The sequence below is a fragment of the Oreochromis niloticus genome, linkage group LG3, assembly GCF_001858045.2.
Source record: "Oreochromis niloticus isolate F11D_XX linkage group LG3, O_niloticus_UMD_NMBU, whole genome shotgun sequence".
NCBI lineage: Eukaryota > Metazoa > Chordata > Actinopteri > Cichliformes > Cichlidae > Oreochromis > Oreochromis niloticus.
Window position 1 is genome coordinate 7,513,026 of NC_031967.2, and position 16,214 is coordinate 7,529,239.

The window sequence follows — 16,214 nt, forward strand, 5'->3', positions numbered from 1 at the left end:
TGTCAGCTGCTATACTGTCCACCTGTAGCACACAATCCATATGTGCTCGTGTATTGGAATAGATGAAATAATACTTTTGTTTGAGGCCTGGGTGCTGTCTAATAGTGTAGAAGACCACTCGATAGACATGACTTCATCAGACTATTACGCTTAGCTATTAGCTACTACTTTAGCCAGTCCAATGTGATGGTTTTGAACATTTGGATTCTCACTTACAAGATAATAGCTAGATAATATCTAGAAATGTTCAGAGTCACAGCATGTGTGACAACAGCTTTTAATGTCGCAGTGAAACACAAAGCACTCTTTTGAGCTGAAGCATATCCGGTCTTTACGTCTGACGTCATTAGCCATTTCCGGGTCCAAACTCCACTTCAGATCCCAAAGTGAAACGATTACTGCAGCATCACTGAGAGTTAAAAACTGTCTAAATTCTTTAATTTTTAATAAAATGATTGGTGTGGTTGCCCTACCAGGTGTAACAGTTAAGTTTAACATCAAGGCATCCATGAAAACAGAATGTTTTAAATTTAACGGAGTTAGCAGTTAGCAGGGAGTTAGCCCTTTAGTTTCCATCTAAAGATGATATAGCATGTTCTGACTGAGGGATTTCTGAAAAAATGAAAACGTACAGCTCTGCTATCACTTCCAACATAAATGAAGACCGAAAACTAAACAGCAGTGACGTTTGTAGGGTTTCTGAAGTTGGGCTAGCTGGTATATAACGATGTGCTACGTGGTGGCTAGCTACACAGCTATGGTTAGCATAATATAAACACAGGAGGATGAACGCTAACTATTTTCCACTTGATAAAAGCTAAAGTGAGGGTTCCCGATGGTTAGGGACAAATGGAATGCATGCCAGGATGCTGTAAATGGACCAAACGTCAGTCAGGTGAACAACTGAGATAATCCATCCACAATAGAGGTTAGTCATTGATATACTGCTGCATGGGCTGGGCTTTAGTTACATCGTAAGGTTTTAAAAACTGAGCTTTAAAATGAACAGTGGTGATAAAAACTAAGAGTCCGACAGTGATCACTGACTTTGTTAGGGGGTGTTCAGATTAAATAGAACAAGATACAAAGCATTAAAACATGTAAAACACAACAGCCTTAATAAACGCAGAGTAGTTTGGACCCGGTGGCAGGATTCATACATCATCACTTAAAGACCGGATATTAACACGCATTAGTTCTTTTTAGCACAGAATGTAAGTATGCAACTGAATGATATTTACTATTACACAAACATTGGGAGGTTAAAAAAAAGTAATACTAATAGTAATACTAGTGTTCTAGCACAAAGTTCTGTGTCAACACTTGCTTATCGTCTTTCAACAAAACAATATTTGACTATGTAGTCAAATGAAAACACTTCTGAAAGCTTGTTTGAGTTTAAGATACCAAGACGGTGAAGACTGAAACACTCGAGTCTTCAAAATGGGTTTACAGAAATCAGTGGGTAATGTCACATCTTACAGTCTTGCCTCATTTCTTTATATTTTGCTTCCAAGCAGCCAGACTTCCCTGTAATTTTGTAAGACTTTGTTGAGCAATAGTTCTCCAAGCTTTCAGAAAGTTTGCTTAAGTTTTTCTGTGGACATGTGGCTGCTTTTTCTCAGATTTTCTCTCCAAAATAACAATTTGTTCCTATCCGTTTAGTTAAATCCATGAAAAATCTCAAGGATAACAAGACAGGCATAAAACTTTATTTTTGCACCAAAAAGGGAATTCCCAAACAGCTATTAGCTGCAAACTTGACAAATCTCAGCATGGTGTGCAGTGTGTCCTTAAAAAAGAATGACAAAACTGAACAAGTGGAGGAGAAAAGAGGAAGAAGATAAACAACCTAAAAACCATCTACAGCAGATGATCAGTATCTGAAAGTCATGTCTGTAAGAAACGGGAAAAGCAAAGACTTGAGAAGGACCTGTGGTATAGAGCAGACTGAATATTAATTGTTGAGATTTATTCACGCTGATAAATGACTGTTTAAAGGTAAATAAACAATCCTTGTGAAAACAAGATTTCAGAGTTTAGGAAATGATTTCATTCTTAATCCATCATACGGGATTCTTTATTTTTACAACAAACACTGTCTTATTGATGCATTGTAACTCAAATCAGCTCATTATTGATTTTCCCACCAAAAGTTAAAATGCTCCATGACAAATTGTTTGGATGATACAGTTCATTCCATTCATTTTGTGTTAAATTTCTTATCCAGTTTAACATTATAGTCAAAGGGCAGCAGCCACAAACAGACAGCAGTGGCAGAAAAGTGATAATCCTGCGGTGACCTTATCTCCTGCTGACATCCACAACCCAGGGCAGGCGGTGGTTGGATGGGTGACATTATAACTCAGCACTACCCCTCAGCCAACTCTTACAAGTTCTCCAGTTCATTTATTAGCAGTCTGACAGTTTAGTGTCACAGTGTGGCTCTCTGGAGAAGATGTAAGCTGTCACAGTTCAGAGAATCATGGCCAGCCATCCAACAATCATAGCTACGCCCCCCACGGGAGCCGCTTTGCGCAGTCCGGGGTCCCCTGTCAGAGCCTGGTGGTATAGAGCGCCACAGAACATCCCCATGCCCGCAATCAGAAGGCTACCAGCCTGTGAAGAAGAAACATTTTGGTCTCAGTCAGTTTAAATCTGTAAGTTTGCAAACACAATGTAGTAGGGCTGCCATATACTCTCCAACCTCTCTTGCTTGAGACTCGCCCAACTGCCTTTTGCTCCAAAGATGTTGCCCCACAGGCATCAGCAAAAAGGAGTTTTTTGTTTGTTTGTTTTGCAAGAAAAAGTTAAAAGCATTAAAAGCAAACCATTATTTAGTCAGCCTACTTATAATGTACTTATATTATAATATCATCCTATAATATAATTAGAAATATCAGCCTACTTATAAATCGATGTATCTTATTAGCCTTGCATTGTTAGGTAATATAGCTAATTTTTTTTATTAGCATACTACAGTATGCTATTATTAGCCCACTATTCAGTTAGCCAGTGCATGCTCTCATCCCACAAATACGCTATTGGATAACATAATTTAATAGTTTACGTTACATCAGCTAATTTATAAAATTAGCATGCTTCTTATCATAATAAAACATATTAGCCAGCACATCTTGTTAGCTTGACAATAAGTTTGCTAACTCATCTCAATAGCCTACCATTAAATTAAACAATGTACCTTATTATCCTATTGATTCATATTATTAGCAAACATAACTTATTAGCCTACTGCAGTACGTCATTTCCTAACATAATTTATTAGCCCGTCATTCAGTTAGCTAATGTAGCTAATTAGCTTACATCACGTTACACACATTAAAGTATCTTATCAGCAAAATAACACATTTTATTAAATGTCATTACTTATGATTATTAATCATTTTATCTCATTATCTTAATATTTATGCCCATTTTGACATAGCACACAACATGAGTTGCCAGGTTTAATAACTTTATAGATTGACACTTTGTGTAATCAGTAAAAATCCGTCTAACTGTAGTTTGCAAACCTACCTGTGCATCGGACTGACTCCAAAGCTGGATCATAGATTTTATTTAATCCAAACTAATCACTTCACAGTTTTTACCCATATATTGTCAACTCATAATAACAATATTATCAGACATGGGGCACAGAGGGACATGCATGCATGCTTAAAAGTACAGATGATGGGGTGATGACATTTAAGCCAGGAGATTGTTCTGGGATTGGCTACCATTTTCTTTTTCTTGGTTCCATTTGTTGGAATAATGTGTTCTTTCACCATCAATCCACAAGAAATTTACACTTATGCTGTCACTTTTATCATTTATAATGTAATAAAACAGCAGTCTCTGTAACATAATATCTGAGTGAGGATGGACAGGTAACAGCAAATACGATTGTGGCACTATATCCACTTTAAAGGATTGAGCTAAGTGCATCCAGCCAAGAGTGAGGGTCTTAGGCTTCTGTACTTACCACAGCAGGTTTCCCACAGTGGGCAGCACCCAGCAAGGCCAGGCTGTGGTAGAAATGGTACTTGTTGGCGGTTTCAAAAAGCTGAAGAGGCACACACACACAGAGAGCTTTGAGAAAAAACTCTGCCTTTCCCAGCCACTCATCAAATTCAGTGAATCAAACATTTTCTGGAAAGGCCTTTTATTATCAAGTGTAGAAGTGGATATTTAGTGAGCCGCTATCAGGCACCATTTACACCATTTTCATCAATCAGCCCAAGTTCGGCCAGGAAAGTATCTTATCATTAAATACTAATCGTTTTCCTGTCTTTTTGCATTACAGAAGTTTCCTCCAGATTAACAGCACATGTGAAAACATTTCACAGACATCTTTTAGATTTCTGAGAGTGAAAGAAATAACAGTCATACAGTCCACTAAACTATAACTGGAGTTGCACCAATTGGGCAGATACACTGATGCTTAAAATACAAATTTGGCCAACAGTAGATGCTGCATTTTAACCCATCTTTCTTTCTTATTTGAATTTGTTACCACTGACTACTTTTTGTGTATAGTACCTTTCCGGGTATTTTCAGGTACTCCAGCTTTCTTCCAATTTCCAAAGACAAATTTTATCTGGTTCTAGAATAGTTGTTCAGCTAAGACAGGCCCCAGCAGCCCCCTCCACAACAACCTAAGCTGGGTAAGGGGTATTTCAGATGTCACTTCACGTGCCTACATCAATGACAAAGTCACCATGAAGCCATATTTGGCCAACGTTTTAGTGCATCCCAAATTAAATCAGTCTTGAATCCGTATGCTCTGACCTTGACCTCTGCTAACACTAATGAATGGAAACTGATTTTTGGGACACAAAATCCTCAAAAAACACAAGTAGCAGTATTATGAACATACCACTATTCGGTAGTCATCAGGATCGCTGTTCTTGAAACCTAAAACAAGAAAAACACAACTGTTACTTATTATCACACCATGAATATCATGATGACAGACACAACAGACCACAGTTTATTTGGTTAATCAGTCACCCACACCCTCAAGTCATGTTCCTTAATACTCGTGTTGTGCTACGGTGGTGAGACCAACCACTGTCTTATCCCATTGTAAAAGTTAGCCAAACACTCAGCTATCCCCACCGTGGACAATGGCTGACCCACAACAAGCCTTCTTCCACCCTGGAGGCGGGTCACCTTGATTACGACACTGGTTCTTTTTACAAAAACAACGTGAAGCTTCGACGGCTTACTGACAGCCGAATTAATCGTTAGCCTGTTTAACATTAGCAGCATGTTTGTGTTGTTGCTTTACAGTTACTCGGGCGTGTGGTGAGTACGCAAACTTTAAATCGCCGTGTTTTGATATCAAGGCTGGCGCCGTAAGCCTCAACATGACAGCCTTTCACGACTGTTCAGCTGACCGAGAGCTACAAACAATAGGACAGTTGCGTACCGTGAGCCCCGTAAGCCCCAGCTCCCACTGCCGAGGCTCCTGACAGAGCTGCTAACCTCCGAACCACAGCAGAAGCGCTCATGTTTGGACTGTAGCTGCAGGTGTCACGCGGGCGGAAGAAGTGACGGCGGTGCTGCATTCACTGTCATTATGTACGTTCAGACTTCTCAACTACGTAATTGCGGACATACGTAGTTAAATGACGGACTGTGAGTTTCCCGCTCATGGGGCAAACAGCAAACGATCAGACATTGCAAGAAGAATTTTTTTAATTGCATTATGATGCAGTGTAACCACAGTGTTACAGCTACATGTAAACGGTAAAGTGTGTTGAAATGTCATTAGATTTGCGTTCTAAAATAACTATAACATACATGCAGATAAGTAGTCTAAAACGGAAAATATATTGTGTGAACCTGCAGTTATTCCAACTAATATGACACGTGACTTCGGAGTGAAGTCTCTGATAGGCTGATGTGTGTTTATTTAATCAGCAATTTGTTCTCTTAATTCCAGCGTTTGAGTCCTTGAAAGCACCAGTGGGGGCGTTCGTTTCAGGGCTCTGGGCTTCCAGGCACATCTGTTATCAGTTTGTGGGCTTGAACCAAAATGGCCACTGCCGTGCTACAGTTTCAAGCCGCTGGGCAAATTTCGTTACTCTACCAAGCTGATCTGACACTGACGTGGCACTTGAGCAGTCGTTTCAGCGCCTTTAGGTATTGCATGTGAATTTAAGTGCAGGGAATCACATACTGCTTGTAATATATTGACGTATTAACTGAAGCTTGAAGTTGAACCGACCGACCTCCCTTGTTAAAGTGGAATACAGAATCAGATTCAGTTTATATTTTTGCCCCGATTTGTTTAAGTCATCACCTCTGTTTTATTATTCAATAAAAATTTTAGTATTGTTCAGGATTTTATGAATAATTGATTTTTCCCGGGGAAAGGTAGCTTAAGAAAATGGCTTATTTTGCCCTTTTCCTCAGCATCACCAAAACACCACATTCCACTGAATGATGGGCTCGGGGAGGCGGAGGGCACATTATTGTGTGGCACTTTTCAATTTGTCTGTCACTGCAACTTTGGGAAGAATCGGTGAAGTTGTCTTTAGTGAGCTATTCCTAATGTTTGATGTATTTTCTTGCCAGCAGAGGAGTTGGAGACCAAGGTTGATGCCATGTCTTTGATGAAGATACACTGATCCTGGTAGATCCTGCCAAAAGGGGGAGCTGTATTGCTTTCTCATCTGCCCAAATTTGTGGATAGGTAGCGTGTGTGGGTGTGTGTCTGTGCACACGAATGGGCAGGGGGACTTTGTCCAATTATCATTCTGAAATTACACAGGGTCACACTGCATTACTGGAGTCGCTAAACCACACTTTCCGTCGAGCCTCGTCCTTAGCTGACTTTGACACAGCGTTAACACAATGCATACAATTAACACATTTTAATGACCATGTCGCTAATTAAAAATAAGCCTTATGAGTCGCAAGCATTCATCATCAACTGTGAACTGAACCCAGTGTGGGTGTGTTTGTGTGTGTCCTCTGTGGGTTTTAATCTAAGTCTGTCACCATCATCTGCCTGTGAACTTTTTTCCATCTTTTTTGTCTTTTGGCATGATTTCTAGCGCTGCCTGCATATAGGGTTATATGCAGAGGAATGTTGTGCTTACCCTGCAAACACAGGTCATTTTCATTCTGGCCCACGGCAGATGGGATAGCAAGGACAACAATAAATTGTGGCTTTACATCTTGTTTTCACAGACAAGCAGCAAATTATCTCTAAGTCCCAGCAGCAGTGTGCTGTGAGGTTCCTCCAAGAGCCAACATCCATCTCACTTCAGCCTGCCTGCCTGTCTTCTTCTCTGCTCTCCAGTGACTGCTTTGCTCCTCGCCAATCCTCGGTGTGTGTTTGAGTCAAAGTGTGTGCATGTTTGCGTCTGATCTCTTCAGATTGCTTGCCCCTGGCTTGTCTTATTGTGATCGAGCTCCCCTCCAAGAAAACAAGCGGCTCTTGGAGGGGGAGGAGAATATTACTTTCTTTAAATGTAAAAATGAAGTGAGAACTTTATGCAAATGGGGACCGGGAGGCCGTCTTGCAACCCACACATGCACACGACACTATAAAATATAGCTGTAGCGCACTGGTTTTTGAATTCCCATTATGAAGCCTTGAGTGGAGTGCTTTTACTGTTGCTATGTTGGTGAAAATCCCTAAAAAGCCTTCGGTTGATCCAAAATGTTACCGTGGGAAAAGGACTAGAAAGAGAGATCACATTTTTCCCATACTGGCTTCTATTCATTGGCACCCTGTGATATCCACTTTTGAATTTAACTGAACACTACTGCTGTCATTACCTTTTTCCTACTCTCTCCCATAGTTTAATACCTTTGTCCTTGCCTCTATGCACTCCTTTTCTATATTCTTTTTACCCTCATCCCCCAAATGGTTGCAGAACATAGACTATATTGCCAAAAGTATTCACTCACACATTCAGATTATTGAATTCAGGTGTTCCAATCATTTCCACTGCCAAAGGTGTTTAAAATCAAGCACCTAGGCATGCAGACTACTTCTACAGACGTTTGCAAATGAACTATAGGATGTCACCTGTGTAACAGGTGTGGACGTGACTGCAAATGACAACAACCCAGCCAAATCACAGAGCAGGGTCACCAAATGCTGACCCGCACAATGTGCAGAGGTCAATCGCTACAGACCTCCAAACATCATGTGACCTTCAGATTAGCTCAAGAACTGTGCATAGAGAGCTTCATGGAATGGGTTTCCATGACCGAGCAGCCGTATCCAAGTCTTACATCACCAAGCACAATGCAGGGTATCAAATGCAGTGGTGTAAAGCACGTCACCACTGGACTCTGGAGTAGTGAAGGCGTGTTCTCTGGAGTGATGAATCACGCTTCTCCAGCTGACAATCAGATGAGTTTAGGTTGGTGGTTGCCAGGATAACGATATTTATCAAACTCCACTGTGCAAGGTGTAAAGTTTGGTGGAGGGGGAATTATGGTGTGGGGTTATTTTTCAGGAATTGGGCTCAGGCTCTTAGTTCCAGTGAAAGAAACTCTTAATGCTTCAGCATACCAAAACATTTTGGACAATTCCATGCTCCAAACTTTGTGGGAACAGTTTGGGAATGGCCCTTTCCTGTTCCAACATGACTGCGCACCATGTCCATTAAGACATGGATGAGTGAGTTTGGTGTGAAAGAACTTGATTGGCCTGCACAGAGTCCTGACCTCAACCTGATAGAACACATTTGGGATGAATTAGAGTGGCGACTGCGGCAGGCCGTTTGGTCCAACACCAGTGTCTGATCTTACCAATGCGCTTCTGGAAGAATGGTCAGAAATTCCCAAAAACATACTCCTAAACCTTGTGGAAAGCCTTCCCAGAAGAGGTGAGGTTGTTATAGCTGCAAAGAGTGGGCCAACATCATTTTAAACCCTGTTGACTAAGAGTGGGATGTCACTCAACATCATAAGCATGCAAATACGTTTGGCAGTATAGTGTAGCTGTCCCTGCTTGAGATAAGTTCGTTCAGATGACTCTGCTTGTTAAAAGACAGTTCTTTCTTCCCACTGTCACCAAGTGCTGTGGCTGACAGTCATACCACCCTGAGCGTGCCCACTCTCGTCTGATCTCAGAAGCTTAACAGAGTCTGGCTTGATTAGTACTTGGGCGGCTGTAGCTCAGGAGTTAGAGCAGGTCATCTACTAATCTGAAGGTTGGTGGTTTGATGCTGCTCCAGTCTGCATGCCAGAGTATTCTTGGGCAAAATACTGAACCCTGAGTTGTTCTGCGATGCATCCGTCAGAGTGTGAATGTAGTTTCTAGTCTTAGAAAAAATGCTTGCGTGATTGAGGCATCTTGTACAAAGTGCTAAAGTAGAGTAAGAAAGCGCTCCATAAGAACTCATCCATTTACCATTAAGAGACTGTCTGATTATTGGGGTTTTCTTTTTAGCACTGTAGGCTTTTACCTTACAATATCACCTTCAGGTGACTGTTGATGTAGCAATATATGAATAAAACCAAAATCAATTAAATTGGCTAACTGTATCTCACTTGCTAATTTTATCATAACCAAAGTCATCTTTTCAAAATGTTAATTGGCTAGTTTGCTAAATTGTTATCTGTTGTTTGTGTTTTGTTTTACTCTTTTGGACAATGTTTGCAAGTAAAACAAAACACAAACAACAGATAACAATAAGAATTATATTAGCAAAGTTTTTCTGGGGTTACATAGAGCTCGTTTGGAAAGAAAAAACATTGTATATACAGCAGAAATTTCATTTTCTCTCCAACTTAAAGTACTGCCTTGGGTTGTTTTGTAAATCCAATTTCCTTGTTAGCTGTATAGTTAGGTACGTCTGTTGGTGATGCATCTTTGTTCTCAAAAGAATTTAAGTGTAAGACAAACAAAGTGGAAACAGGCTGTCTCATCAACATACAAATAAGGATTCCACTTTGTTTTTCTTCTGCAGGTAACAAGACAGATGGAAGTGCCTCAGCAAGACCCCAAAGACGTCATTATTTCAAGATATAAGCTACACTCTGAGTGATGCTTTCAGAAATGAAGACTTTGCTTTGTTACACTGTTGGATGTGTTATCAATTTACTCACTTTTGCACTCTGATTTTGTCTCGTAGCAAAAGTAAAAACTAAAATAGGAAAACATTAAAATATAAGGTTCCATACGGGCCACTGATAGTCACACGCATGCTATCCACATCGGCTCAACTTTGAATGTAGAGTCCTTTAGGTGTGACAAAACGCTTGGAAGGTATTGTGTGTCAAGTGTTCCACTGACAAACAAATTTATCAGTGTCACTGCTCCTATTCTTCTCTTATCTTGTTATGCTTCCTGTCACAGGTCTACAGAAAGGTTGTTGACCATCTGTCAGCTACTGAGCAATACAGAAGAACTAGTGTTCCCCAACCACTTGTGAGAAGTTGCTGAAGGTTGCTGGCAGTCACTTTGATGTTAAAGCCCCATTCATGGAGGCCATGAGCCTGGTCATGACCAGACTTCCTGATAACCATCAGTCACAAAGTTCAAATGTGCATTCTACAACTGGGATGGTTACTGGAAGTTGTTGGCAGGCGCAATTTGAAAAACTTCCTTGTGATTGTTTTGGTTGCTAAAGGATTGCCATTGTCTATCAGAAGATGCTGACCTGTCTGCAAACGCTTGCTGTTTATTCTCTAAGCTGTAGTAGTACTATTCACAGAGTTTCATAGTGACCTAAGCCAAGCTCCAAAAAATTACAAGTATTTATTTCTGGACAAAACCAAGAAAAATAGTACTTTAGAACAAAACTGAAGAATACAGTCAAATGGGAGGAAGCTTGAAAAAAGGCCAGAAGCAGGACTGCATTAGCAAAAACAAATGTTTTATCCAGTAAAACATGAAAAATCTATCTGTCAGAATAGCTGTGTACAACTGAAATCCAGTTCAACAAACCAGACAAATGTTTTGCGGTGTGTTCAATCAGCACAGACAGCGAGCATGTACACTTCATTTTCACACAAATGGAACCTCACATGAAGAAATCAAAAACAGCACGGCTGGTCCTTGTCCTCATTCTTGTGCCGAAAGCTTTGCCTGCTGGGCGGTGTTCTCTCCCTCTCTCTCTTTTTCCTCCGGATTTTCAAAAAGAACCGAAGATTTTTGAAATTCTCCATTAACCTTGATGTGTTTTGACGGCTACAGCCCATCACTGTCTTCAGCTCGCTTTGAGAAGCCACAACCACGTCCAATTATCTATCCGTTGGGGTGCTTTCATGTCTTTGAGATGTTTAGTCACAAATGTGCGTATTGTGCCCCGGTGTCACAGCTTTTCATGCTCCAGCTCTGTCGCTCATCCATGTCATTACATAGCTTTTAGCGAAGGGGAAAGATGGTGGGAGAGAGAAAGAAAGAGAGGCAAAGGATAGAAGAGAGAGGGAGGGAGAAGAGTCGGGCCTGTCGAATGACATTTTGTCTGTGTGTCCAGGCTATTGTTTGCTAGGGGAGACAACACCAGTCACTGCAGTTACACTGGCTGGCAGAGTGACACACGCACATACCCTGGATCAAAATAGCCTCAGGTACACACACAAACGTGCACGATATTTGTCTCTATCTTCATGTCGGCACTGAAAATAATTGTTTTTGTGGGTGTTTTAAACAAAATAGTTCCATTTTCGGTCTGTAGTTGATTGTACAACCGACGACTATATGCCGCTGAAACAATGCAATCAAAGCACATTCACGCTGCCGTGATATTAAGCCACTCTGTGCTTAATGTCAGGTTGTTTGTCCCCTGCAGGTATCCACACAATTGTACATACAAAAACACGCAGGCATGCACAACCATAAAATCTGAAATATATAAGCACACACACGTGCACGCTCATAGCCACACACAAAGTTGCGGTTACAGCAGGCTCCCCACACTGAGCCAGCATAATTAGCACACTCGTTAAACTCATCTGCATCTCTCTTCAAAGGAGATCGATGCAAATGGATAGGACTTAGCCACTGGCAGCAATTAGGCCAAAAACATATCCTAGCTGGAGAAACTTGGTTCCAGCGAGGCAAAATTGGTTTCATTGTGGGGAATAAATGCGTTTTCTGCCCCTGCAATGAGCACATAATAGAATCCAAACTGAATACTTTCATTTACTCTCTTGTCAAATCAAGTTGTGTTTAATCACGTTCGGCACCAGCCCTCCTGGTTATCACATAATCCTGGGCTCTAAGGGAGAACAGAGTTTCATTAGGAAAATGCAACACCATCACCGATTCATTCTGCTAACAGGTCTCGGCTTCGCTGCCATACACTCATCTAGGTTATTCCCATTTTGTTGTCAAAAAACTATTAGAAACACTTACATGACCCACACAGTGCACTAGGTGGCCTGTTATTTACTGCGAACTTCATTTGTTGACTTAGTCATGTGGCAGTAACATTTAGTCCTGTAGACATGATCAAGACAATGCGCTGAACTTCAAACCAGATGGTTTGGTCTGAGTATTTCAAAAACTCCTGATCTACTGGGATTTCCCCACACAGCCATCTCTGGGGTTTATAGAGAATAGTCCAGAAAAGAGAAAGTATCCAGTGATTGGCAGTTCTCAAGTATCTTGATGATCAAAGGAAAATGGTCATGGATAGGAAGGCAACAGTAACTCAAGTAACCACTTGTTACAATGATTGTATCAGAACTCGTGATGCACAACACATTAAATCTTCAAGGAGATGGGCTTCAGCAGCAGAGGACCACACCGGGTGCTACTCCTTTCAGCTAAGAACAGGAAACTGAGGCTACGGTTCACATGGGCTCATCAAATTTGGACGATAGGAGATTGGAGAAATGTTGCCTGGTCTAATAAGTCATGATTACTGCTGTGACATTCAGATGGTAGTGTCAGAAATTGGCACAGACAGCATAAAAACATCTATTCTGTTTTGTGTCAGTGGTTCAAACTGATGGTGCTGTAATGGTATGAGGGAAAAATCCAGTGAACAGCAGTTCTCTGGACCAAAATGCCTTGAATAGCCAGACTGCTTCAAGCTGAAAGCTGATAGGAAAGCAAGTGTAATTCATATAACTTCTTGTTACACCAACGGTTTGCAGAAAAGCATGTCCAAATGCACAACATGGCAAATCTTGAAGCAGATGGGCTACAGCAGTAGAAGACCACACCAATGCCACTCCTGTGAGAACTGGAAAACTTTTCTCAAAAATTGGAAAATAAAAGACTGGAAAATAATTGGTTGGTCTGTCGAGTCTTTCTGCTGCGAAAACAACACATGTCAGCGGTTCATGATGGTGGTGCTGTAATGGTGTGAGAGATATTTTCACACTTTGGACCTTTAATGTTTTTCCAGCACGTTATTAAATCCATGCCACGAAGAATTAAGGCAGTTCTGAAGGCAAAAGGGGGTCCAACCAGGTACTCGCAATGTACCTAATTAACTGGTGTGTATTGATATGTAGCATTGTAATGGCATGGTATCAGTACATTAATATACTGTAAAGTTGAATAGGACTATGAAACAACTCTTGCTTCATATATTTCACTGTTAAACTTTATATTTCTGCAGCAGGTCATTCCATTACTTCTTCACATATTTAAGAGCAGTCCTTAAAGGAGACCTATTATACTTGTCTTTGCTGTCATACTATATATGGTATTTTGCTGGTGAATGCTCTGCATGTTTTAGATAACGAGTTGTGCAAATAATCTCTGTTTCAAACAGTTTTCCTGCTTTTGCATCATCCTTCACTAAGAGGGAATATCCATAATAAATCCCATCAGAAGATATTTAAGGAGAGTGACCTTACAGTAAGGTCTGCACCAAGGCCCAGTGTAAGTTATATAAGGTTTATTTTCAGTTGTCACTCATGCAAAGCTATGCCAGTTAGTCCATGAATTAACAATATGGAGCTGGGAATGAAATGTTTTCCTTTTTTAGTGTTTCTTTTGTGTTTTATGGGACGTGTCGAGATTTGGAACAAGAGTAAGAGATTTCACAAAAGTTGCTGTGCTTTAACCTCTTTTACTAATATGTTTTAGTCTGGAACCAAGTGGTAGCCTGTTCATTAGACAAGCACTGTCTTCCCTTAGAGCCACAGTGAAAACACAATCTGCTGCTTTGAGCACTTTATCGTCTGTGTTTTAATGACTTTGTCTTCACTTTCCCACCAGCAGCCTGCTGAATGGGCTTTTTTTCTAAAGTATTACACTGTCAAAACTACCGACTTTGTATACAACGAGTAATTATGAACAAAATGATTATTACTTTCAAACCAAATCATGTTTAAGCAAGGATACAGATCATCTGATTCAGTCATCAGTGGCAATCCAGCCACTCGAGAAGGCACACACACACACACACACACACACACACACACACTATTCATCTTGGCATCACAGTCCTGACGCATGGAGTCTTGTGTCTAAAATGCCTCCGTTGCAGCATTTCCAGCCCAACATCCATGTAGAGCACCATATTGGTTTCCAGACACACAGTCTGGATCACAGTTCCCACAGAACCTCCTTCTCCAGAGAGCCTTCAAGAGAACATGCCCCACTGGTAAATGGCCCGTATTTGTATAGCACTTTACTTAGTCCCTATGGACCCCAAACTCATGTTAAAATTCCCAGTCTCACTGTGTTTCAGTTTTTGTGAGTGAAATTCTACCATTTTACTAATCTGTCACATATCTCTAATTCACAAGTATGTATATCTCTGTGTTTCTTGCAGTTTATGGATGCAGCTTGTTAATGAAGCTTAGTGCTACTTGATAACTTACCACTCAGCCCTCTAGACTAAGTATGATCACCTATGACTCTAATAAAGCTGAATGTTTGTGCCTTAAATCCTAAAGCTGACTCTTACTTATCCGCTGCACTGTGCCGTGGTGCTAGTTTGCCTGGCATTTTTCCTTTTCTCGTTTTTTTCCACCCTTGTTGCTGGAACTGCGCTGATTTACAAGAGCTGGCACATGAACAGATAGCATGTCCCGCTGTTGACTGTTGCCACTCTCCTTATCATTACCATTCCTTGCTGAATTACCTGTGTGCATGTGAGCGGGGTTTAAATGGCAACATCGTCCTCGGCGCCGTTGTGACTCAGGCCATCCATCTCATTCACCTTACCTTGCTTATTCCTCCCATCTTCTGGCTCCATCAGTCTGTTTTCGCACCTCTAATGAGTCCCCTTCTGAATGCTTGTTTTTCTGCAACACCATTAGAATTTCCATGCCATGGCTCTGATGGACGCATATTTGCCAGGAGCTAAATTCACAGCAGAGTGAAATAGAGGAGGAACGGATGCCCGCACGCGTAAGTTCAACATTATGAATCTTTAAATATTCTAACGAGGCAAATGTTGGCAAAAGTGGTGATCAGCAACCCCCTCCAGCATGAATGCCATCAGAGGAGTTAATTAACACGAGGAGAAGGGTCTTGGCTTTTTTTCCGAGGCATCTCACATGGAGATAGAGTCGGATTTTAAGCCTCGCTGTCCAGTACCCTGGTGGACAGTTAGAATCAGCTGTGAAGAATGTAGGACGTAGCAGGGTTTCTACAACCTATTCCCTTTATGTTTGAAAGAAAAGGGAGCAACGAGGACTAGAACAGTAAATCTCTGCAAAGGCTTTGCGACTTTTTAAATCCTGGCCTCATTAGTCATGTACCTGGAGAGACGCAGGAGATGGGGAGCAGGAAGTTGAACCAAAGAGAAAATGCATTTTATTCATTCTTTCACGAAGAGAAAGTGTCATGGCAACATTTTTGCAATGAAATGGCTTCATGTAGGAGTGAACCAACTCCACTTTATGCTGTTTACTTTTAATGCTGCTCTGCTATCTATCTATCTATCTATCTATCTATCTATCTATCTATCTATCTATCTATACATATATGAATGTACTGCAGTCTCAACGTGTAAAAATATCCCCATACATTCATGTTTTACTCTGGAGAAATAATGCCTTTGGTTCCTTGTTTTCATGTCCCTAACCACATTAAAATGAAAACAGTCAGCCGTAACTGTAAACTTAATCTGCATTCAGCTTTCACAATGCCGCTGTCTATAATTGCAAGTCATAATTAACTTTTGCCAAGACAGACACAAAAACATATGTATACATATACATTGCTCAAAAATAAAAAAAATTAAAAAAACATTTTGAAAATACTCAATAAGAAAAATCATACTGGATCTCTATACTGACATGGACTAGGTAATGTGTTAGGA

General features: G+C 40.8%; 1 protein-coding gene and 1 long non-coding RNA gene across 4 annotated transcripts; one reads left to right on the top strand and one right to left on the bottom strand.

Annotated features, from left to right (window-relative positions):
• Positions 1-1,690: 1,690 nt before the first annotated feature.
• Positions 1,691-5,590, bottom strand: tmem256 (transmembrane protein 256). The gene is made up of 4 exons (XM_003450364.5): positions 5,435-5,590; positions 4,880-4,917; positions 3,986-4,066; positions 1,691-2,619 (listed from the first exon to the last, which is right to left on the bottom strand). The coding sequence occupies exons 1-4, from the start codon at positions 5,571-5,573 to the stop codon at positions 2,476-2,478; spliced, it is 402 nt and encodes a 133-aa protein (XP_003450412.2). The 5' UTR covers positions 5,574-5,590; the 3' UTR covers positions 1,691-2,475.
• Positions 5,591-5,638: 48 nt separating this feature from the next.
• On the top strand, positions 5,639-13,205 carry LOC102076066 (uncharacterized). 3 transcript variants are annotated; one of them, XR_002057646.2, is made up of 5 exons: positions 5,639-5,754; positions 5,951-6,150; positions 6,586-6,703; positions 7,204-7,343; positions 9,945-13,205. It is a non-coding gene; the product is annotated as an uncharacterized LOC102076066 (long non-coding RNA). The 3 variants fall into 3 exon arrangements; XR_266592.4 differs by having other exon boundaries at positions 6,589-6,703; XR_003219321.1 differs by having other exon boundaries at positions 5,951-6,703.
• Positions 13,206-16,214: the final 3,009 nt, after the last annotated feature.

Bases quoted from the DNA above. Each gene is read 5' to 3' on its own strand.
- tmem256 (XM_003450364.5), bottom strand. From the start codon at position 5,573: ATGCAGCACCGCCGTCACTTCTTCCGCCCGCGTGACACCTGCAGCTAC. The intron at 4,918-5,434 runs GTACGCAACTGT...TTCTTGTTTTAG, and splicing joins TGGGGCTTACGGGGCTCACG to GTTTCAAGAACAGCGATCCT. The intron at 2,620-3,985 runs GTAAGTACAGAA...TCTTCTTCACAG, and splicing joins ACTGTGGGAAACCTGCTGTG to GCTGGTAGCCTTCTGATTGC.